This window comes from Hippopotamus amphibius, chromosome 9, assembly GCF_030028045.1.
Source record: "Hippopotamus amphibius kiboko isolate mHipAmp2 chromosome 9, mHipAmp2.hap2, whole genome shotgun sequence".
NCBI lineage: Eukaryota > Metazoa > Chordata > Mammalia > Artiodactyla > Hippopotamidae > Hippopotamus > Hippopotamus amphibius.
In genome coordinates this window covers 91,760,286-91,782,708 of record NC_080194.1, presented here as the reverse complement: position 1 = coordinate 91,782,708, position 22,423 = coordinate 91,760,286, and the positions used below count along the sequence as shown (strand labels likewise).

General features: G+C 54.3%; 1 protein-coding gene across 2 annotated transcripts; it reads right to left on the bottom strand.

Moving 5' to 3' along the window:
* Positions 1-5,403: 5,403 nt before the first annotated feature.
* On the bottom strand, positions 5,404-13,559 carry FXYD2 (FXYD domain containing ion transport regulator 2). Of its 2 annotated transcripts, none has more exons than XM_057695845.1 (6): positions 13,412-13,559; positions 7,769-7,807; positions 7,553-7,627; positions 6,092-6,128; positions 5,896-5,926; positions 5,404-5,637 (listed from the first exon to the last, which is right to left on the bottom strand). In XM_057695845.1, the coding sequence occupies exons 1-5, from the start codon at positions 13,428-13,430 to the stop codon at positions 5,902-5,904; spliced, it is 195 nt and encodes a 64-aa protein (XP_057551828.1). In that variant the 5' UTR covers positions 13,431-13,559; the 3' UTR covers positions 5,404-5,637; positions 5,896-5,901. The 2 variants fall into 2 exon arrangements, with proteins under 2 accessions (XP_057551828.1, XP_057551827.1); XM_057695844.1 differs by lacking the exon at positions 13,412-13,559 and adding an exon at positions 9,766-9,860.
* Between the last annotated feature and the right edge of the window lie 8,864 nt (positions 13,560-22,423).

Below are 22,423 nucleotides of genomic sequence, written 5' to 3'. Positions count from 1 at the left end.
CACTGGTCACCGAGGACTGGTCAGGAGCAGGAACTTCATGAGTCAGGCATTGTTTCTCCATTAGGGGACGCTGAGGCTCGGGGGTGGGGGGAGGGGGACTTGCCCACAGTCCCATAGCCAGGCTCAAATCCGGGCCGGCTGATTCCAAAGCCTCTGATCTTAACTGTGATGCCAGGGACAAAATACCGGCTGTCACTGGGACAGGCCCCTGGTAGCCCCCTCCCCGTCCATCCTCTGTGAGCGCCACCCAGCAGACACACCACCCAGCCACCTACCCAGACAGCAACGCCCCGCAGCTCTCCCTGCCCCCTGAGAAGCTGGGAAGCAGTAGGTCCAGCTGTGGGTAATCACTCATTCGTTCCTCTGGTCAGCCAGTCATGTGCTCAGTCAACAAACATTTATTGAGCACATACTACATGCCTCGGATGGGCGAGGCACTGGGGATTGGTGGGTAAACCATCAGACGCCCCCCCACCCCACCCTCACATGGTTTGCAGGCTGTTGCAGACAGACATGAAGGGGTGGTTACAGTCCCAGGAGATGCAGGGTCTCTGACAATCCCCTGGGAGGAGGGGTCAGGAAGGGTCTGGGAGTAGCCGAGGCCCAGCGGGGCCCATCCCACTCATGCTCGGGGCGGGTGTCAGGGCTGAGGCTACTCCCTGATGATGTGACTTCACTGCATCAGAAGCAGATGGTCCACGGACAGGAGACCTGAAATATTATTTATTGCAGGGCGGGGCGGGGGACACTGCGTTCTCCCGTGCAGGCTGGGTTTGTCACGACTCTGTTACTGATTGATAGGCCTTTCAGGAAACAAAGACCACGAGAGAATTCAACATGCTCCTGGCTCTGGGCCAAGCCAGCCTCATCTCCTTTGCTTTGTCAAGTGTGTCTTTTTTGTCTGCCTTCATCACTTGCTGGGCACCTCTGTTTTAACTACTAGGAGGGAGCGAGTGTGTATTTCTCTGTGTGTGTGTGTGTGTGTGTGTGTGTGTGCGCACGCGCACACACCCAGCCTCCCTGAGCACTGCTCTTCTGGGGGCAGGAGGTAACAAGGGGACCAGTTACAGGTCCCCACTTACCCCTTCCCAGAACCCCTTGACTTTGAAGCCAATGCCTGGAATTTTTGTCTTGTGTTTGCTTTTCCCAAAGCCAAGTCCACAGACAGATGGGGGCCATCTCATGGTCACACAGCGGGCTGAGGGCAAAGCTGGCAGTGAGGCCAGTTTCCCTCCGTCCCCAGCATGGATGGCACTGAGCTGCAGGCGAGGTTCTGGGGCCTCGAACTGCTACCCCCGCCTGGAACTTCCCCTCTTCTACCCCCCACTCTGCCACATCACCTGGGGAATTCCTCTCAGTGACACCAAGGAAGCCCTTCAGGAAAGCAACAGAGAATTTCTTGAAAAGGGAACCAAGTTCAAGGGCTCTGGAGACCAACAGCGGCCAAGAACGCCCCAGGGCCTGGCGGCGGGGGAGGGATTGGGGGAGGTCACGCACCATTGGAGCAGGCAGCCTAACATGCCCCCCATATAAGCCGCCAAATCAAAGCCGAGGGAGCCGCCACCCCAGATGCAGCTGGTTCAAGTGCCTTCCAGGCATGAGGCCCGTCCACACCTGGGAAAACCCCTCACCCTGGTTTCCTGTGGCCGCCTCCCTAGGTCCTCCCCATCCCTGGTGTCAAGCTGAGGTCATGGCACCAAGGTCCCAAGTTCTAAATAGGATTTCTTCCTAAGCCCTCAATCACTCAACTGCAGATGACATCGTGTGTCCCCAGTGTGGAAGGGCGATACCGAGGCCAGGAGAAGGGTTTCTTCCAAGGGGGGGTCACTCGGGCGCCACCCTGGGTCTCCCAGCCCAGCCCCGGGCTCCACGCTGCCCTCCCGAGGCCCTGGACCAAGGCTGCTGCGGTCCTCGCTCCAAGGCCCAGGCCCACTCCATCTCCCCAGCTAGAGACTCACTGTGCCGACAGGATAAAGCCGGGCGGCCGTGGCACTGGCCTCTGATCTCCCCTGGCTGAGTGTTTGTCCGGCAGACCTTGAAGAACTGACACTGGCGAGGAGCAGGTTACTGCCACCCAGAGACCCTGCTGAGTTGCAGTTCAGACCTCAGCTGCCTGGGCCCGCAGATCAACAGGTAGGCCATTAATCCCTCCAGCAGGGGTGAGCCGGAGGAGCGTCTGGGGGAAGGCTCAGCTCCCCTCTCTGTCCTGGGCCCATCTTCAAACCTCACCCCCTCCTCACTGGCCCAGGGCGAGGTAGGACCAGTGGGGATGCTCAGGATGTGTTCTTGGGGGCAGCCCTTCCTTGCCTGCCTCTCTCCAGGTCCTGCTCATGATTCTGATTAACTCAGTGTGGTTGGAGGCTTCATGATACCCTAAGCTGAGGAAGATGTGCAGATCACAGAGGATCTCTGCCTTCCAGGAGGAGTGAGGGCTCAAAACCTCACAGCCAAGAATTACCCCGCAGCAGGGCAAGTGATACACCTGAGGGGTGTGCAGACAGAAGGAGAAGAGCTCAGGGCTTTCCTGGGAAACCAGGGTACCTGGCAGACGGGGAGGCCCTTCCTCCCAGGAAAGGGCCCCCAGCCCTTCCACTGAGTTGAAAACATTTGAAAGGGATTTATAGTAAGACACATGCTCCCTCTGGTGGTGACAAAGGGAATTGCATCCCCTCAGACTAAGGCGGTTTACGTTGCTGTTGCGAGAGAGTAGCACAGACATATATATGCTACCAACTGTAAAATAGTGGGAAGTTGTTGTATAACAAAGGGAGTCCAACTCGAGGATGGAAGATGCCTTAGAGGGCTGGGGCAGGGAGGGTGGGGGGGACTCGAGGGGGGGGAGTCAAGGAAGGGAGGGAATACGGGGATATGTGTATAAAAACAGATAATTGAACCTGGTGTACCCCCCAAAAAATTTAAAAAAATTAAAAAAATAAAAAAATAAAAGCAATTCACTCGCAACTTCCTAGGTGGTGCAGTGGTTGAGAGTCCTCCTGCCACAGGGGACATGGGTTCGATCCCTGTTCCAGAAGATCCCACATGCTGCGGAGCAACTAGGCCCCTGTTCCACAACTATTGAGCCTGTGCCCTAGAGCCTGTGAGTCACAACTCTTGAGCCCGTGTGCTGCAACTACTAGAGCCCATGCTCCACACCAAGAGAAGCCGCCACAATGAGGAGCCCTTGCACCACAATGAAGAGTAGCCCCCACTCTCTGCAACTAGAGAGCCCGTGTGCTGCAACTACTGGAGCCCATGCTCCACACCAAGAGAAGCCGCCACAATGAGGAGCCCTTGCACCACAATGAAGAGTAGCCCCCACTCTCTGCAACTAGAGAGCCCATGTACAGCAACGAAGACCCAATGCAGCCAATTAATTAATTAATTTTTTTTAAAGTAATTCATTCAATCACTGCCCAGCCTTGGTTGTTATTCGTGACTTAATTTGTGTATGAATTGTGGAAAATCCCAAAGTGAAGTGAAAGTTCAGTAGCTCCCAGTCCACGTGACCTTGATGGAGAGGGAAGGGAAAGTGGTGGAGACGGCTCTGAATGTCACCTGGATCTGTGGTTCTCAGCACTGGCTGCTCTGCTGGGAGCTGGGTAAGCAGCAGCTGGCATGGGCCCACCCCAAGGTTAATATTTGATAGTTCTGGGGGGGATGCTGGGGAGCTGCTGGTTTGAACAGTACCCAAGGTTCTCCAGGGTGACAGCCTGGGACCCAGTGGAGCCTCAAGGTTCACAAGGACGGAGGGCTTGCAGCAGGGGCAGCGGCCGAAGTGTCTCACTCAGGACCATTTCCCTCCAAAGCAGCTGGAATTGCCCTCTGGGTGGGCAGCTCAGGGCCGTGTGTATGGAAGCTTCTGGAAACGTGGCTTCTCTCCACGGCTCTTACTTTTCCCTAGGTGGGCTGCAGGCCTGGAATACCCCTCTTCCCGTTTGCCTTGTGGCTACATACAAGCAGCTTCAGGAGCCCCCTCCCCCGCAACCCCGCCTGGCTGGACCTGCCCCGTTCCCATTCATTTCTCCCACCGCCGTGGACGGCTCCAGGGTCTTGCGTATGGAAATACTAAATTCTGTGTAGGGGTTGGGCCTGTCGGGTTTTATTTGTCGCGGGTGAGCCCGCGTTCGGAGCAGGGTGTCACAAAGCCCTTGACTCTGAGTTGTAAGAGCCCAGCTTTCCCCTCTGTGTCTCCGTGTCTCCTCCCAACCCGCAGGGTCAGCGAGAAGGACTCTGAAAAGGAGCTGGAGACCTGGTTTGTAGCTCTGGCTGCGACACAGGCTGGCTGTGTCACCTGGTCACGTCACTGCCTTTCTCAGGACCTTCGTTTCCCTTTCTGAAAACTAAGGATTGTCTATTCTGCTCTCTGGGGGCCTTTGGTGCTCAAGCCTTCTGTGAGTCTGTGAGGGCTGGTGTCCTTGGGGGCAGTGGATTAAGACAAAGAGCTCAATTCTCAAGTTGAATGCTGCCTTCCCTGCCTCTGGTCCCCACACACACCCTCCCTGTTCCTTTTAAACTCCCCGCTAACTTCCTGCTGTCTTGGGTTCCCCGGCCGGTCCCCACTCCTTCCTCCGGATGCTCGAAGACCCAGATGAGGAGATTGGACACTAGGTCGTGCCACAATCCCACCATCCCATCCAGCCTGTCAGAGGCCTCTGCAGGGCAGGGAGGGAGAGGGAAGAGGGGCTCCTTCCAGAGGGCAGAAACTGCCCGAGGGGAGCAGCGTGTTTGGCTGCCAGGGGCCCGCAGGCATCAGGAAGTCGGGCACGGGTGGGAGGGCCAGCCCGACACCATCTTGGGTTGAAGCTGTTCCGGGTGATCCCCTGCCAGAATGGACGGGGGCTGGAGCAGACGGTTAACAGAGGGCCACCCTCACCGCCCACTCTCTGGCCCCTGGCCCTGGGATTAACCAAGCCAGCACCCAAACAGGTGGATGAGATTAGGTCCAGCTGAGGCCAGCTGGCCCCCAGAGTGGAAAGGGGATGGCTGGAGCTTCGTACCAGGTTCAGGAGGGGGATAGGAAGAGAGCGTGTGCCGAGGCCCCCCAGACCCCCAGACCCGCCCATCGTGGCAGGCTGGTGCACCTCGGGAAACGGCAGAGCACACAATGAGGCCACAAACAGCTACAACGCTGGTGGCCCAGGGCACGGCTGCCGCTACGCCCACTGGAAAGCTCCGACAGTGACACCCAGGGCCTGGGCAGCTCCAACAGACCCAGCAGCTTTGAGCCTGTGACCTTCGGCCTTCCCGGCTTTCCCTTTGCCTGGCATTTGGAAGTCAGGCTGAGCTCTCTGTCCCTGGGGCTCTTGGCATCTCTGGGAAAGGTCTAGAGATGCTGCTGCTGAACGTCTTGCTTTAACAGGCATGGGCACCAGAGCGAATAATCGAAAAACAAGAAACCAGGCTGTATTGACTCCGATGTGGAGGAGTGCATGGTGCCAGTTACAGGGGAGAAGGAGGGAGGGAGGCAGGCCAGGGAAGGACCGTCTCTGAGGCCGGCTTTATTATTAGCAGGGGGTGGGAGGAGGCGATCCCAGGGGTCACGGGAGCTTCCTTCAGCCCGAGGGCCTGGCAGTGCCGGGGACAAAGGTCTACGGCTCAGGGAAGGCTGCCTAGGCGGCCCTGATGCAAAGGCTGGTTCTGCAAAGACAAAGGCAGGATTGGGGCTGTGAGGGGGCAGAGGTGGGGACTTTCATGTTGTTCCTTGTTCACCTTACCTTTCTCTGGTGCGTCTCGGCAGCCTCCCTTGGCCACACACGCCACGCCAGGCACTTGGCCATCATTTAAAAACACGTGAGGGTGACAGACACCTGGCTGATGGATGGAAGACCCTGAAATCCTTCCAAGCTCATCCCACCTCTTCCTTACTATCCCCTCACCCGTTCCTGGCAAACCTACCTCTCATTACAGCTCATCTTCGTGAACTTGCCTGGGATGGAAGAAAGCAGACAGGTAAGAGGGAGGGAGGCAGCGATCCAGGGGCCCCTGAGGTTGGGGACCCTCCTCACGGGCCTCAGAGACCAAACTCCTCCACCTGCCCCTCCCCTCTGGCCCCTCCCTGCCCACCCCATCAGTCACCAGGGCAGGCACTCACCGGTGCCTCCTCTTGCCTCCGCAGCGGAATCGTCTGCCTTAAAGAGAGAAAGGAGATGAGTTTTCCAAGGAGACCCTCCCTGCCCTGGAGGACTCAGCTCTGTAGTCTCTCCTTCCTCCCTCCTGCCTGTACCGCTCGGTGTCTGGCTTGGAGGCCACAGTTGACTGTCTCTCTCTCTCTCTATGTAGGGCTGCACCATAAGCATTCAGAAGCCCGCGTCAGTCGGTTGGTCAGACAACAGGCATTTACTACAGTGGCTCCGTGGTGGACCGTGAGCTTACCGAGCCTGGGCCACCGTGGTACTGGGCTTCTTCAATAAGCTCTTGGAGAAGAATGGCAGTAAGTCCAGGGCTAAGATCCCTGCTCACACCCACGTGCCCCCCACACTGTGTGCTCAGCCACTACACAGTGCTGTCCTCAGGGGAACTGGGGAGACTGGCCACATCTGCAGAGCGCAGCCTCCAGGTCGGGGGACACCACCACGGACGTGTTAGAATCCCAGGACACGGAGGTGTATTTGCTACATTCTCTGTCATTGGTGTGTTTCTGTATATTTTTCTTCTGGTTGCCCCAAAACAAGTCCACAAGCATTTATTAAGCTCTCGCTGTTTGTGCCTGCTGGGGCTGGTGGGTAGGCAAGGACAGTTTTCTCCCCTAGAACACCTCACACCTACGTTGGATCCTTCTGAGTGCTTTCTTGGCTGCTGTGCCTTTGGCTGTTAGCCCTAAACTTCTGAGGCAAGTGGGATCATCCCCATTTAACAGGTGAGCAAATTAAGGCCCAGGGGGTAAAGGACCCCCAGTAAACTAGCAGGGGCGCCTAAAGCGTCTGGCTGCCAAGCACGCTCGCCTTCTGGCAGCAGGCCATGGGTGGGGGTAGGGTGGACACTCCCGAGTGTGGCTGAACCCGCTCTGCTTCCGATTTGTGGAACCTCAGGCAAGTTGCTGCACTCATCAGGGTGGGTCTAGTTTCTCATCTGGAAAATGGAGATGGTGGTGTCCATCCCCCAGTGATGCCAAGAAGATTAAGTGGGCTGAGCTGTAGCTCAAGCCAAGAAAGCACCCCGATCTGGGGGAGGGGGTGTCCAGGGGAGGCCGGTTCTCTCCCTTTGCCTGGCCCCCGTGTACACTGGAGCTGCCCAGGGCCAGTGGCAGCCAGTTTTCCCATCGCCACAGTCCCCCAGGTCCACTAGAGGGCGCACTTGAGGACGAGGGACCCTCCTCTAGGTGGTCCAAAGACCAAGCAGTGGGGCAGCCGAGACCTCTCTCTCCATCAGGGTGTCCGTCCGTTCCCACAGCATGCGTGGGGGAGGAGAGGGGATCCGAGAAACTCACTCCCCCTTCCTGGATCTGGGAGGGGGTGAGAGGGCTCTCCCCACCCCCGCTGGGAACCCAGTGCGCTCCGTGGCTTTGAGGTGTGCCCCCATCAGCACCCCCTCCCAACACGACAGCCCCCCTTACTGAGGATGATCATCAGCCCCACGATGAAGGCCAGGGCGGCGAAGATCAGGCCCCCGTTGCGGACGGTCTCATAGTCTGCGGAAGCAGAGGGCAAGGAGGCGGGATGAGCGAGCCCAGACCCCTCCCCCAGCCCAGCCGGCAGTATCACTGGGGAAAGTGGGGGCACGTATCCCAGGGCTGGGGGAGGCCGGGGACCGGGGATACGAGGGGGCTCACCGTAGTAGAATGGGTCCACGTCCCCCTTGGGGCTGCCGCCTGAGGAGAGAGCCAGAGATGGGTGAGGGGTGAGTCACAGACGGTGGTGTGTTTCAGCCTCAGAAACAGTGGACTCCGCTCCTTCCCGTCCCAGCACCCTCAAGGTCCAAGGAGGCCAGGGGAGGCTGGTGGAGGGAGATCCCAGGAGCGGGGGCTGGTGGGTCTGCTAGCATCACTGCCCCACTGCCCTAGGCGGCTCCCAATGGTCAGCTTGGGACCCAACTGTGTGTGTGTAAAGCAGAGACCCACGATGCCTGCGGGCCTCTGGCACCCCTGGGAAGGGCTGGTTCTTTTCTCTCCTCGCTTCATACAAAAGTAAGAAAAGGCCAGCAGAGGCCTCTCCCGTAAGACTCACCAGCAAACTCTCTCCGTATGACTAATCAACTACAGGGTCCTTAGCAAATACTTGTGAAGTGAATGCATAAATAAATAAATAAATAAATAAATAAATAAATAAATAAATAAAACCTTAACATTCACTGAACAGAAGGAGGAAACTGAGGACCAGTTTGAAGACTTGTCTAAAGCCCCAGTGAAAGTTGGAGGCAGAGCTGGGTCTTGGACTCATATTTCTAGATCCTTCTCTCCTGTGTTGCTGTCCTCAGGGGAAAGCAAATTTATTTCCAAAACATTGATATATTGTGCTCACCTTGCACCAGGCTGAGGCTAGCAAGGCAGTAGCTCACTTAACCATTGTAACAACCCTATGAGACATTAACATTATTCCAGTATCATCCATGAGACCATGGAGGCACAGAGGGGTTAAGCAACTCACCCAGAGTCACACAGCTAGAAAAGGGTCGAGCTGGGAATGAACCCAGGCACTTGGTTGTTAAGAAGCTAGGTGTTTAACCCCTTTGCTGTGCTGCCTGTCACATTTCAAGGCCAAGTGGTTGGGTCCAGTCTCCAGCCCCCGGCAGATGTCACGGCTCTGCCTCTGGCCCTGTAAACAGCACACTCACAGTTGGACAGCTGGAAGGCACCTGGTCAGAGCTGTTTTGCCACAGCTAGCGGTGGCCCCTCTTCCCTGCCCTGCTTGAGCCCCTTCTTGGCACTAGGGGAGCAGTGCCCAAGGTCAAAGGAACACACCAGTCGGCACCTCTCAGGCTGTGCTGAACTGTGCCCTGGGCGGTGGGCCTGGTGAGCCCAGCTGTCCTGGCGGCTCACCCCCTAGGCCAGCAGAGAACAGGCTAGAAGGGATCCGCTCCTGGCCCTGTAGAGCCTGAGGCCAAGGAAGCCTCTGGGAGCCTCAGGTGCCCATCACCATGCAGAAGTCCTCCAAGGTTGCCTTCCCAGATTCACTTCAGGTCTTGCTCAGGGTCACATGGGGTGTTAGTGTCAGAGCCATGACCAGACTCACAGCTCCCATCACCACACCAGGAGCCTGCCTCCTCCCTGACCACCTCTTCCTGAGCCATCAGACGAACATGCCCCCACCCAAAGCCCTCATCTCTTCTAGATCTGGCGCTCAGATCACCACAGTCAACAGAGGGCCCATTGGATTCCAGGCCCGATCACCCTCGTTTGCAGGATGCCTTCTGGGAGTGTGTCCTGAACTTGAGAGCTCTTACCCCAAAGCCAGCCTGAGAAGGCTGAGCAGAGGGGTCCACCCCGACCCAGCCTAACCCCCATCTGCCTCCTGCTCTGAGCTTAGATAGCCCAGAAAATACACGGAACCAGGACAGGTGCATGCTCCCCACTCCCCACCCCCCAGCAGCTCCTGCTTGGCACCCGAGTTTCTGCCATCTAAGCTAGATTTCTTTAGAGTTAAGGTGGGATCCTCCTTTAAAGGCAAGTTTTCTTAGCAAGGAGGCTGGCACGGGGTGAGAGAGGGGTGCTGGGTAGCCCGGAAGGCAGGGGTGCCAAGAGATGGAAGAGTGGCGTCCAGCTCACCCTCCAAAGGCGGTCCAAGCCACCTCCTGCTTCACACACAGACAGACACGCACACACACACTCACCGTCCTCTGTCGACAACTCTGCCATTTCCCCCCGCACACCGGGCACGTCCTACTGCCCTCTTCCCTCTGCCTCTGCTTCAGGGAGAGTGCCTGGCTGTGGGGTGGCCAGGGATGGGGTGGGGGCATTAAACATTAACAGTGCCAGGTAATATTTACCCTGGTCACAAGCAAAGCCCTGGTGCGGACAGTGGGGCTCCTGCTGCGGTGTGAGGAGGTGCAGGGGCAGCAGGGGCAGAGAGGAGCTGGCTGGCTTTCCAAACCCTCCCAAAGGAAATTTCCAGAGAGAAGGGCTGGGACAGATCAGCTGTGGTGTCCTTCCACCAGTCGGAGAGGCCGCAGCTGGGGCTGTGACAACAGGGAAGTGGGAGTTAGAAATATACTTGGTGTATACTACAGCTTGGGGGGCAAGGTCGGGGGTCGCGTGGGGACAGCTCCAAGCCTCACCCACTGCTGTGGAGGTCGCTGTTTTGGCTGATGTGTCTTGCCTGGCACTCAAGGCTTCGCTGAGGTGGTCTCAGGGTGCCTGGCCCCTCACAGCCCACCTATGCCCCCCACCCACGTTCACACCTCCATTTCACCCCCAGGAACGCCCTTTCCTCTGTCATTTTCTTCATCCATCCAGGCCGCATCTAACGGCTCACACCTGGGTCAGAAAGGCTCCAGTCATCCCTAACTAAGTCCTCTTTTCCTGCAGCCTCTGAAACTTTCCTTCTCCAGCCGTGAAGCACAGCTTCCATGCCAGTTTTCCCCTGTCACACCGAAGCTTGGGCCTTACCGCAGGCAGAATGCCTTGTTTTTACGATTTGCAAAACACGTTCCTGTTATTTCCTTGCCCTTTGTGTTATGTACCCATTTTACAGGTGAGGCACCTGGGGCACAGAGAGGGTACGGCCCTGGCTCAAGGGCACACAGCTGGTGAGAGGTGAGGTGGAGACTGAAGCTAGCCCTCAGCTTTTTTTTTTTTAATTTTATTTATTTATTTTTTTAAAGCTCTTTATTGGAATATAATTGCTTTACGCTCTTTTATCAGCTTTTGAGGTACACCAAAATGAATCAGCTGTGTTTATACATATATCTCCATATCCCCTCCCTCCCGCAACTCCCTCCTGCTCTCCCTGTCCTGGCGCTCTAAGGCATCACCCATCATCGAGTTGATCTCCCTTTGTTATACAGCAGCTTCCCACTAGCTATCTATTTTACACTTGGTAGTGTATATATGTCTATGTTACTCTCTTACTTCGTCCTAGCTTTCCCTTCACCCCCCGCCCCCAACCCCATGTCCTCCAGTCCATTCTCTGCATCTGCATCCTTATTCTTGCCCTGTCACTGGGTTCATCAGTACCGTTTTGTTTTTTTTTTTTAGATTCCGTATATATGAATTAGCATACAATATTTGTCTTTCTCTTTCTGGCTTACTTCACTCTGTACGACGGTCTCTACGTCTATCCACCTCATTACACATAGCTCCATTTGGTTCCTTTTTATGGCCGAGTAATATTCCACTGTATCTATGTGCCACATCTTCTTTATCCATTCATCTGTTGATGGGCATTTAGGTTGCTTCCATGTCCTGGCTATTGTAAATAGTGCTGCAATGAACATTATGGTACATGTTTCTTTTTGGATTATGGTTTTCTCTGGGTATATGCCCAGGAATGGGATTACTGGATCATATGGTAGTTCTATTTTTGGTTTTTTAAGGAACCTCCAAACTGTTTTCCATAGTGGCTGTACCAGCTTACATTCCCACCAACAGTGCAGGAGAGTTCCCTTTTCTCCACCCCTTCTCCAACATTTATTGTTTCTAGATTTTGTGATGATGGCCATTCTGACCGGTGTGGGGTGATACCTCATTGTCAGCCCTCAGCTTTAGGAGTCAGGAAATCCTCCTCCCTTTGCTGTGGCCCCGTTCACCTTGGGGACCCCGGCACTGGGTACTCCATGGATGCTCATGTTCCTGGCTGAGTTCTAATCAATCAAATTAGCTTCCGGAAGAGGCTGATGCTCAAATGTAGCCAAAGGGCCAAGGTCAGAAGTCAGCGTCCATCAAGGGGTGGTTAGTCCTTCAGAAGGACTCCATCTATTAATCCTCCTCAAGCAGTGGCAGGGGATCAAGTTCTGAGTTCACTTCCTGGCTCCTCCACTTGCTAAGTACGTGGCCTCTGTCAGGTTACTTAGACTCTGTGTGCCTCAGTCTCCTCATCTGTAAAATGGGTTGTTGTGAGGAGACCATGAGATAATGCAGTAAAGGGCATGGCTGGGGGCCTGGTACACAGTAAGTGTCATTATTGCTATTGTTACACACTGTTGGTTGGGCCCAGAAAAGCCAACTCCCTTCCAGCAAAATGAACATGGGGGTGAGATGGAAAAATGGAAATGTCACAGCCTGCAGACCAGAAGCCTAGACACCCATTCAGCTCTTCTGCTTTCAGGGCCAAGTGATGAATATTCATGAAGATACAACAGAGCTAACGCTTGGTAGGGGCTGAGCATGTGTTAGTTTCTCGCAGGCACTGTCCTGCTGAATGCATGTTTGTGCCATTCCACAAGTAAAGAAAACAAGCTGGTCACTGCCCCCACCATGACCCTGAAGGTGGCCAGGGAAGTGCCATGATCCCCACTGGGCAACCCAGGACAACTGAGGGCAGGGAGGTTGAGGGACTTGCCTGAAACAGCCAGTCAGGGACGAAACCAGGGGTAGAAAGCCAGACTCCCATGGCTGTGCTCCCCAAACTCCTGGGGTTCTCCATACAGACACAGGTGCCCCCTTATTATACAGTATCTTGGTTTCTTAGTACATTTTGTCTAGCTTTGTAAGCCACTGTGGATTCTTTCTGGAGTATAAAAATAGGTGGAAAGTTGATAGATAGATGATAGATAGATAGATAGATAGATAGATAGATAGATAGATAGATAGATAATAGATAGATGATAGATAGATAGATAGATGATAGATAGATAGATAGATAGATGATAGATAGATGATAGATAGATGATAGATAGATAGATAGATAGATAGATAGATAGATAGATAGATAGATGATATAGATAGATAGATGATAGATGATGATTGTAATAGATGGTAGATGATGATGAAGAAGAAGAGGAGGAGGAGGAGAAAAGAGGAAGATAGAAGATGATAGAAGACAAGAGAAATAGGTAGAGCAAATCAATAGCTGCATTTTTAACTCTATGTGCAAGGCACTTCTAAACACTTTACAAAAATTCACTCATTTAATCATCACAACTCTATGAGGCAAGGAAGGCATTATCATCCCCATTTTATAGATGAAAAAACTGGGGCACAGAGAAGTTAACTTCCCAGGGGTCAGGCAAGTGGGGGAACCAAGCTCTGAACCCAGCAGTTTGGCTTCAGAGTTCCTGCAGATGGACAGACAGACAGATGGACACACAGAAAGGGGGCTGTTGCACAAGTTGCCTTCCCAGCTCTTGCAGCTCAGAGATGCTGAGAGCAGAGATGATGGCGTGCCCAGGACCCCACACTGAGATGCCCTTGTTTAGAAATCCTGCTTCTCCTCGTTTCTGCTTTTCCTGTACTCCTGGGGAGCTGGGAGTGCACTTGAAAGTGAGGGACACCTGTGTCAGAGTCTGAGAAGGTGGGGGGGATGGGGTTCAGGGGACTCACCCAGGTACCACCTGTCCATGGCAGGAACTTCTGGCTGTGTCCTCAGGGGAAGAGAAAGTTGTGAGATGCTGGTGACCCAGAACCCGGGTGAAAGAGTGGCCCTCTCTCCCTCCACACTCCAGCTGAGCCCATGTGCAGGAGACAAAGGCAGGGAGGAGGGGCTGGCAAGGGAGCCCTCACCTCGTGCCTGCCTGCCTGTCTGCCTGCCAGGGCTGGCTGGGCCAGGATCCACGTGAGCGTGGGGGAGATTCTCTGACCTCCAAGGGCACCTGAGGAAGGGGGAAGCTGTGAGTCACATCAAACAAACCACAGTCCCCACACTGGGGAGAGATGCCACAACCAGCAGCCTCCGTGTAGCCCGGGCTGCCTGCAAAGGTCGCCAGGGGCCAGGAGGGCACTGGCCGGGCCCACGGCCAGTGGCATCAAAGCCCCTGCTCTCCCACCTGCCCCTGGCCTGGTGGCAGCTGAGGGAGAGACTCAGGGGCACGTGAGGATTCCCCTAAGCCTTTACTCAGTGACACCTCATTCCTCCAGCCCAGCTGGGCCTTGGCCCTGATGTATCCTGCCTCGAGGGCTTGTTCTGGAGCTAGGAGGCCCCCGGGACCGGACAGAACAGCAGCAGCCCCTTGGAAGATGCCCTGGGTGGGGAGCTTCCAGGCCATGGCCCGGGGCTGCAGCCTCCTGTGTCACCCCAGGAGCCGGGCAGAGATGGGGAGCAGCTGGGGCTGGGGGGGGGAGCCAGTGTGTGACCCGCCCTTCCTCGGCTGGGACCCCTCACTTAGCCCCCAGGGACTTACTCAGGCTAGTGATGTCAGACCCACCCACCACACCTCAGCAGCCCAGCTGGAGACACTGGCAGCTTACTGAGGCCTCTGAGGGCTGCAGGATGGTGCTGCAGGTGGTGGCAGGAAGACAGCTCTTCCAGCGGGAAGGCAGGTATGGAGGGCCCACTTCCCAGCTGGAGCCAGGAGCCAACAGCAGGAGCAGGAGGGCAGAGCAGCCCCTACCCTGGCTCAGCTGAGCCCCCGTTCCCTGGCCAGTGAGGCCCCTGACAGGGCCTGGAGCAAGGCTGCAATAAGCAGTCTGTGTGGCCCACTTGGGACCACAGGATCTTCCTCAGGTCCCTTCCTTGTGCACCACCCTGCTGGGCCAGCCTGACACGGACACTGAAGAGCAGGGTCTGGGAGGCGCTGGTCTGGCCCCAGCCTCTGACCTTGGCTCTGACCTTGGCTCTGATCAGATGACACCCACCTCTCTGTCCCTCCTTAGCCACACTTCCTGCCCTGAGGGGATGACTAATGACACCCAGAAAGCCGCCTCGGCTGGAAAACACTCTGGAAATGGAGACGGGCAGGCCTGGAGGGGGTTGTCTGGCTGCGCTGAGGTCTGTCCGGGGGGGCCACCCCCCAGCAGGCGGCCCTGCCTCCAGGCTCCTCACCCCTTCCCCACCACCCACGAGGCAGGGGCCCACCTGCCCAGGGTCCCAGCTGCTCACAAGATCAGGCCTTGTCACATGTTCTCAAATAGAAACCTATGTGCTCACGGCCCAGAGTGTGACGTTCCCAGACTGGGCACTTGGAGAAGTTCCTGAATCTCGGGGCTAGGTGGGACTTCAGAGGTTCCTCAGTCCAAAAATATCAGCGGTCCTGAGACGGGAGACCTCAGCCAGAAACAGCCCCCCCCCCCCAATGCCACACTCACACACACACACACACACACTCTCTCTCTCGTTCGCTCACTCTCTCTCTCTCTCCCAGACACTAACGCTGTGAAGAAAGGCATCTCCATCTCAGATGGAGACCCTATGTCATAGACTAACTGGACAGGGTCGCCAAGGTCATCCCACCCAACCCTCTCACTTTACAAAGGATTCACTCTCCCGCTCTCACCCTGAGAGCTCAGAGTATAAGCCAAAGCCCTGTTCTAGAAGCCCTTCTTCATCGGTCCCAATGACCTCTCTGACCTTGTCTCCAGTGATTTCCCTGCCCCGTCTCTCCACTCCAGCCATACTGGTCTCCTTGATGGTCCCCTGACCCTCCCGACACTCTCCTGCCTCAGGACCTTTGCACTGGCTATTCCCTCTTCCTGAAGACTCTTCCTCCAGAGAACTTCCTGACTGAACTTGCTCAGGTGTTTTTTCAAAGACTGCCTCTAAAGACTCTTCCTCACATCCCAGTCTAAAATTTACACACCCACTCTGCAACATTTCAAATCCCTTCTTCGCCTTATTTTTTATAGCACTTATTATATCTGATAAATTACATATTTTCTTTGTCTTGCTTCTCATTTCTCTCCTAACTAAAATGTAAGCTCCAGGAGAACAAGGATTTTTATTTGTTGTGTTCATGCCTAGATCGCCAGAACAGGGCCTGGCACTAGGTGGCCAGTTTTGTTAAATGAATGAATTAGTTCCAGAGGTGAAATAATTTTGCCAGTGGCACAGGCAGACCCAGAACGTGCCTACCGCAGCCTCTTCCCGTGAAATCACCTGCCCTATAATAAGCAGCAAGAACTAGTTTGTCCCCGTAGAGAGACAGCCGGTAGCCAGCACCCCCCACCCCCTGCCGGCAGCTCCCCCAGAGTCCTTCCTGGGGAGGTCCCCTCCCCACCGCTCTGCTCCCCTCCACAGCGCTTCACCTGGAGCCCTGCAGCAATTTTCATAAGAGCGTTCATTTGTCTGTCCAGGGGAAGCCAGATGTTAAGAGTCAAGGGGGTCCTGCCCGTCTCACCTCACCCACACCTCCTTCCTTGTCCTGACGGAGGTCATCGACCTGGCTGACATTGGGGGCAGGGATCCCCTCCCATGAAGACACCCTAATTTCTTCCAGGGAGGCCCTGGCTCCTTCGACCTGGATCATGGCCCTCGATTCCCCAGAGAGAAGCCCAGGGAAGCCTCTCCCCTCTATGTGTCTTGTCCCTGCAGGCAGATGCCCCCACGCTTTTATCCTGTTGCATCCTGACTCCTCCACTGTGGATTGCATGATGCTGGGGAAGGTCGCCTCTCTGAGTCCTTGTCTCCCATCTGTAAAATGGGACAATAGCACCTACCTTGCAGGGCTGTCGCAGGAATAGAGGTGGGGTAGGTAGAATGCCTGGCCAATAACGTCCTAAAAAGTGCCAACTTCATTACCCTCACCTCCTGGAGACACGGACAATCATGGTAATCCCTTCCCTGGGCTCAGTCCCCAGCGGGGTGATCTTTAGAGCAGGTTCTTGGGGCACCTTTGCATCCCTGCCTCTCCGCATGACCTCTGCCAGGCAACCACCCACCCGGCAGACATCCTGAGCCTTCGCTTCCCTCCCCGACACCCCATGCAACACGGCTCTTCCCTGCTGGCAGCTGGCCCCACTTCTTGTTCTTCCAGTCTTTTCTGGGATATGGGGGCAACTGGGGCGGGAGCACAACTCTTCCATCCCGGAAAGAAAGACTGCAAGGCAAAGACCCCCAACGCCTCTCCCTTTGTCTGTTGTTCCAAGCTGGAGCCAAAGAGGGGCACACTCTGCTGTTTTCCCCAAGACTCAGAAATCAAAGAGCTCTTCGGGAGGTATAAAGAGGTGGTCCCAAATGCCAGAACCCTCCTTCAGCGCTGTCCCGTCCAAAGGGATCGTGTCCTCAGCCTCCCCATCTTCCCCAGCAGGCCTCCTTTGTCCCCCGACTCCTCAGCCTTGGGCAGCCATCTGGGGACGGTCATGGTTGGGCTGGTGGATTAGGGAGTTAACAGGCTGGGACATCAGCTGAGCTTCGTCTCCCTGGTGCTCAAGAGCCAGCGACGAGGCTAAGGCCCTTGTCACCAGCCTCCCCGAGATGGGGTCCTCCAGATCCCCCAGCCCCAGGTATGGGGGACTGCACAGCCTTGGACTGCAGGACCCCAGCCAATCGTCCTGGTGTTGGCCTCCAGCTGGAAAGAAGCCAGAAGCCCCTAGAAAGCCCCAATTCCCGGCTCAGGTCCGTCTTCAGCTGCATGGCACGCGTAGTCACTCAGCAGGGAAGGTGGTGGCTCTCAGGCCCCATCTGTGCTGCCCAGAGGTCCCGAACCCCAAGGAACGCTGGCTCCTGTCTCCTGCTGTGGCTGTGGATGCCGGGGTCACTGGGGTCTTATAAGGCAGGGCTGGGAGGAGGTGGGCCCTGGAGGGTCCATTCCTTAACTATTGGCTTCAAGATGGCCAGAGCTATGGGGCACACAGGTCCTGGGAGCTGCCAAAGGGCAATGTACTCAGAGTCAAGGTCACCCGGGTCTTTCTGCTCCCTGAGCAGGCAGCAGAAGGGGACGTCCTCTTCTGTTTCTACAGCCTGTGACAAGGGAAAACCCGTTTGACCCACCTCTCCCACAGTGAATACCCTGGAGAGAAATGCATTCTTGACTTTTCTAAGAAGTCACGTCTGGGCTTGAACTAGAACAGAGGCTGTTTCTCTCCAGCTGCAGCCCTTCTCCTTCCAGTAACCACATCCCTCCTTATCTCTGAAAAGCAGTTCCAATCTCACCACCTCCAGGAAGACCTTCAGGAGCAAGCCCACTCCTTGCTGCTCCTGCCTTTCCTCCATGACCTTCTGAATCCCACTGACATGGCCGAAATGGCTCACATTTTGTAATCATCTTTGTTATTTATTTCACAGACTACCAAGTCTATTCTGGCTTCTTCGAGGACACAGATCATGGGGTCTGTTAAATGTCTGTCTTCACTCAGTCTGGTACCCATTTCTCCTCATTTGGTAACAATTCCATCCATTTTATGGTTCTCGATAGTTCCAAAGCACACTTGCCTCTTTGATCTGCTTCATTTTTCTCAATGACTCATTCAAGCAGGTTCTGTGATACCTATCTTACAGAAGAAGAAATTCCATGGCATGTGGAAAAGTCAAAACTTGAACCCCAGTCTAAAAGATAGAAGGGGACCCTGCTATCAAAGAAAGAGCACATAAGGAACTGGATGATAATATAAATATTTATAATGTGAACCAAAAAAATGTTGCCTGCCATTTCCGAAAACAAAGAATGTTTCCCACCATCAAACCATGGGCCACTGCTGGTGACAGTGCACCCTGAGGGGAACGTAGGGTGGATAAAAACAGGATACTGGCTCTAGATAGTTAAGATGCATATCAAAGGAATAATTTCAATGAGCCTAGACTCTTGCATCTTCCCATACACAGAAAAGCACTAGAATCCTTCACCTGGGATGCCTGGTTTTTGTGATTAGCAGTAATCTTTTCATGTTTAGCTACGTTTGTTTGTTTGTTTCAGCAGAAACTCCTATATATCCTGGCTTCTCCTTTACCTCTTTGGAACAGTTCCTCAGAGCTATCCGAGAAGCCAATTCCCAGACTATAGTCCTCAGTAATATCCCCAAATAAAACATAATTCTCAACTTTTAGATTGTGTGGTTTTTTTTAGTCAACAATAACATAATATCTACGTGTAAAATTTTCAGTGTTTTTATGTCCATTGCACCACTCTGACCCTGTGAGACAACAGGAAAGATATTGATGGACCCATTGTACAGTTGAGGAAACCAAGGCTCCCAGGGTTACACAGGAGCCCAGTTTACCCCATGGCTAGGAAGGACTTTATTTTGCAGAGAAGGAAACTGACAAAGATGCTGGGGTCTGCCCAGATCACACAGCCAGAGGGAACACAAGGGAATGTCCTGAGCCTCCTTCTGTTCCACCAGGCCACCTCCAAGCCTGGCTGGGAGGCAGGAACTCACTCTCCTGAATGGTGCAGGGGGCCCACCACCCAGCGGCCCCTACCACCCCGAGTCCTTCAGGATACCCGATCGCAGCATCACCTGCTCTGCCTTCCCTGCCTTGGCAAGTGCCCCACTATTGTGCAACCAGGCACGGGGCTGGGGCTGGCATAAAATCAACAGCCAGCCAGTTGGCTTGAGCTGGCTGATTCTGCCCCCCTGGAGTTCAGCTGTGACAGCAATGAATCACGCTAATGGTGAGAGGTGGCCGTTCTTCCTCTCTGTGGCCTGGAGACAGGTATTTCCAAGGTTCCTCCCCTGGCTCAAGCAAACACTCCTGACCAACCACCGCCCCCCTCCGCAGTCTGTCTCACTCTCTCTCTGGGCCCAGGGTGAGGCAGAACAGCCAGGGACAAGGTGGGGTGAACCAGACGGAGCTGGACAGCTCTCCCACCTCAGCTCTGCCAGCCACCCCTGCAAGCCCATGATCCTGGGGAGGGCAGAACCCTCCTCCCCACAGGAAGAGAAGGAGACCGATGACCTTGGGGTGTGCTTCAGCCTGGCATCCCCTTCACCCACCCCTCTCTCTCTGCTGCTTGCCCTATGCCGCTGACTCTTTTCCAAGAACAATTTGGCAAGTTCCAATCCACAACCTGCAAAAAAAAAAAAAAAAAGTGATGGGGAGGGCCACAGCCCGGGGGGACCCAGAAGGCAGATTGACCTATTTTCATGTGGTGCTAAGAAGCACAAACAGCTCGTGCACATAGACTTGAAAATCTTTGGAGTGGATTTCACGGGGAGGTGGGGAGCAGGGGGAGCAGCTGGGAGGCGAAATGTGCAGGACACCTGAGATCTCTGTTGGAGACCCTTCTGGGAAGTGGCACAGCACGACAGCTTTCCTGTTCAACAGAGTTGCATTTGCTCTCTTCAAACAAATCACAAGTGTGAGTCATGTGCCTAGAGGCTGAGTGGACAGATGTGGGCCCGCCTGCATGGAGGGCCAGTCCAGAAGGAAGACACACATTAAGCAGTGATCCATGCTTGGATTCTGGATTCTTCTCTCCTGGCCATGAAGTGCTGGACCAGAGAGGAATAAGCAGCTCCTCCATTGGTTGGGGGGCAAGGGGCTCCTCATTTCAGGCCCGGGCACTTAGGTCATCTTGGCTAGGTTCTCAGGGTCCATCTTGCCTAGAGGATCCCACCTGCTGGTCATTTGCCCTCACTTTGAATACTTCCAGTGACGGGGAGCTCATTCCAGTTTTGGATCATCATAGCTTGGGAACTAAGGACTCACTCACACTAGGCCAAGTTTTGCCTCCCGCTCACGTCCACATGATGGGCCTGGGTCCTTTCCTCTGCAGCACACGGTCACACTGGCTTGGAGCTGGATGGGCCTGGGCTAGACCTTAGCTTTGCCACCGGCAGTGCAAACTCAGGCAAGTCCCACCAAGCCTCAGTTTACTCATCTGTAAAATAGGGATGCCTTCCTACAGAGTTGTGAGTTCTGAATGAGTTGGTATATATGACGACTTCAGCCCAGTGTTTGGCACATAGTAAGTGGTTGATAAATGTCAGCTGCACTCATTCATTCCTTATTATTATTTTGATCATCCGTTTCCTTGACTGTTCTTTATGTGTCTTGGTTCCAGACCCCTCACCTCCCACAGGACCCTCCTCAGAGCACAGTTCAGCTAGTTTATGCCCTGAAGGGACCACCAGGCTCCAGATGCAGTCTGACCAGCCCACACAATCCTCTTCCTCCCCCTGGATATCAGCTTCCTAAAGGATGAAGCCAGGCCATGTGTGTGCTATAAAGAACTTTGGAGACAGACGGCCAGGGCTCAATTCCTAGCTCCCCTACCTGCCAGCTGTGTGGCCCTACACCAGCCACATGTTTATCAGAGAGAATCTGTAAGATGTGACTATCTAGCTCAAAGATCATGCTGTATTACCAGGAGGAAAACAGGTAGCTTCTCAGAGTCTAGCAGAGTAGGGATAACCATTTTACACCTATGCTAGAGAGAACTGCAGTTCTCTATTGTTAACATAATTATTATGAGAAAAATCAGAACCTCCCCACTGGACTTCATTACACTTATTTCTGTAGTTTAATGTTTTCTTTTTAATAATGAGTATGGGGAGGTATCCACCAACTTTTGTGCACCTGGGGCCTCTAAGGATCTTCATCCAGCCTTTCTCTGAAATTGCTGCAACGCCTATAATTCCCTGACTCATAGTGAGTGTTCCATGATTGGTAGCCATTAGCTTATTCGCAACGTTTAAGCATGACCAGAGATGTTTTAACCACCATGATCTCTGGGTTGACCATGCTAAGCTTGATCTCAACTATAAGCCTCAGTCTTTTCAAAGACCTGGGGAACTGAGGGCACAAGCATCGCAGAAGGACAGGCACCACGCATGTCCCACGGGGGGCCAGGGAATCAGTGGCTGGACCACCAAGTCCCTCAGGACCCATGCATTGTTAGTCTGCAGCTCTGAACAACTCAAAGAATCTAGGCAAATCCTATGAAGATTTTTTTGAGACCCGAAGGTGTTCCAGGCATTCTTAGGTCAGAACAAGACATAGTCCTTGCCCTCTAGGAATTGGGTCCCAAGATAAAAGACACACACAACACACAGAGGTGGGGGCCACACATGGGCATCCTCCAAGGGAATCAGCCCACAGCTGTATTTGTTTGGCCAACAGTACTCTTTAAAAAACTGAATTGGAATGTCTTTGGGAGGACACTCTAGGTCAGGGGTCCCCATCCCCTGGGATCCAATGCCTGATGACCTGAGGTGGAGCTGATGTGATAATAATAGAAATAAAGTGCACAATAAATGTCATGCGCTTGAAGCATCCTGAAACTATCCCTTGCTCCCCGGTCCTTGGAAAAATCGTCTTCCACGAAAACCGTCCCAGGTGCCAAAAAGGTTGGGAACCACTGCTCTAGGTGACCTCAGGCCCCTATGCTTCATCTGTTGTGTCACTACCAAATGACATTATCCACCTGGGCTCTACAGTCGGGATCCAAGGCATTAAACATGAAGATAAAGGCAGGAACCAGTGTGACTGGAGCACAGAAATAAGGGACTCATCTACAGGATGGGGTATTTGGGTTTAGAGAAAGTTGAAAGTTAAGGGCTTTGTTCATAACCCAAGTAACCCACCCACACCCTTCTTTGTCAAGTCCTTAGACAGTGGCCCCAGAACTGATCAAAGGGACAGGGTAGAACTTTCCTTCTAGGCCAGCAAGACCTCAGTCAAGCCATCGTGACTCCCTTCTCTCCACGCAGAAGGCATAGGTCTGCCTATGGGGTGGAGCC

What these genes read in the sequence shown, in the direction of transcription:
- FXYD2 (XM_057695844.1), bottom strand. Translation starts at nt 9,790, where the DNA reads ATGGCAGAGTTGTCGACAGAGGACG. An exon ending in CGTGGACCCATTCTACTACG is followed by an intron (nt 7,628 to 7,768) that starts GTGAGCCCCCTC and finishes CTGCTTCCGCAG; the next exon opens with ACTATGAGACCGTCCGCAAC. An exon ending in GGGGCTGATGATCATCCTCA is followed by an intron (nt 6,129 to 7,552) that starts GTAAGGGGGGCT and finishes TCTCTCTTTAAG; the next exon opens with GCAGACGATTCCGCTGCGGA.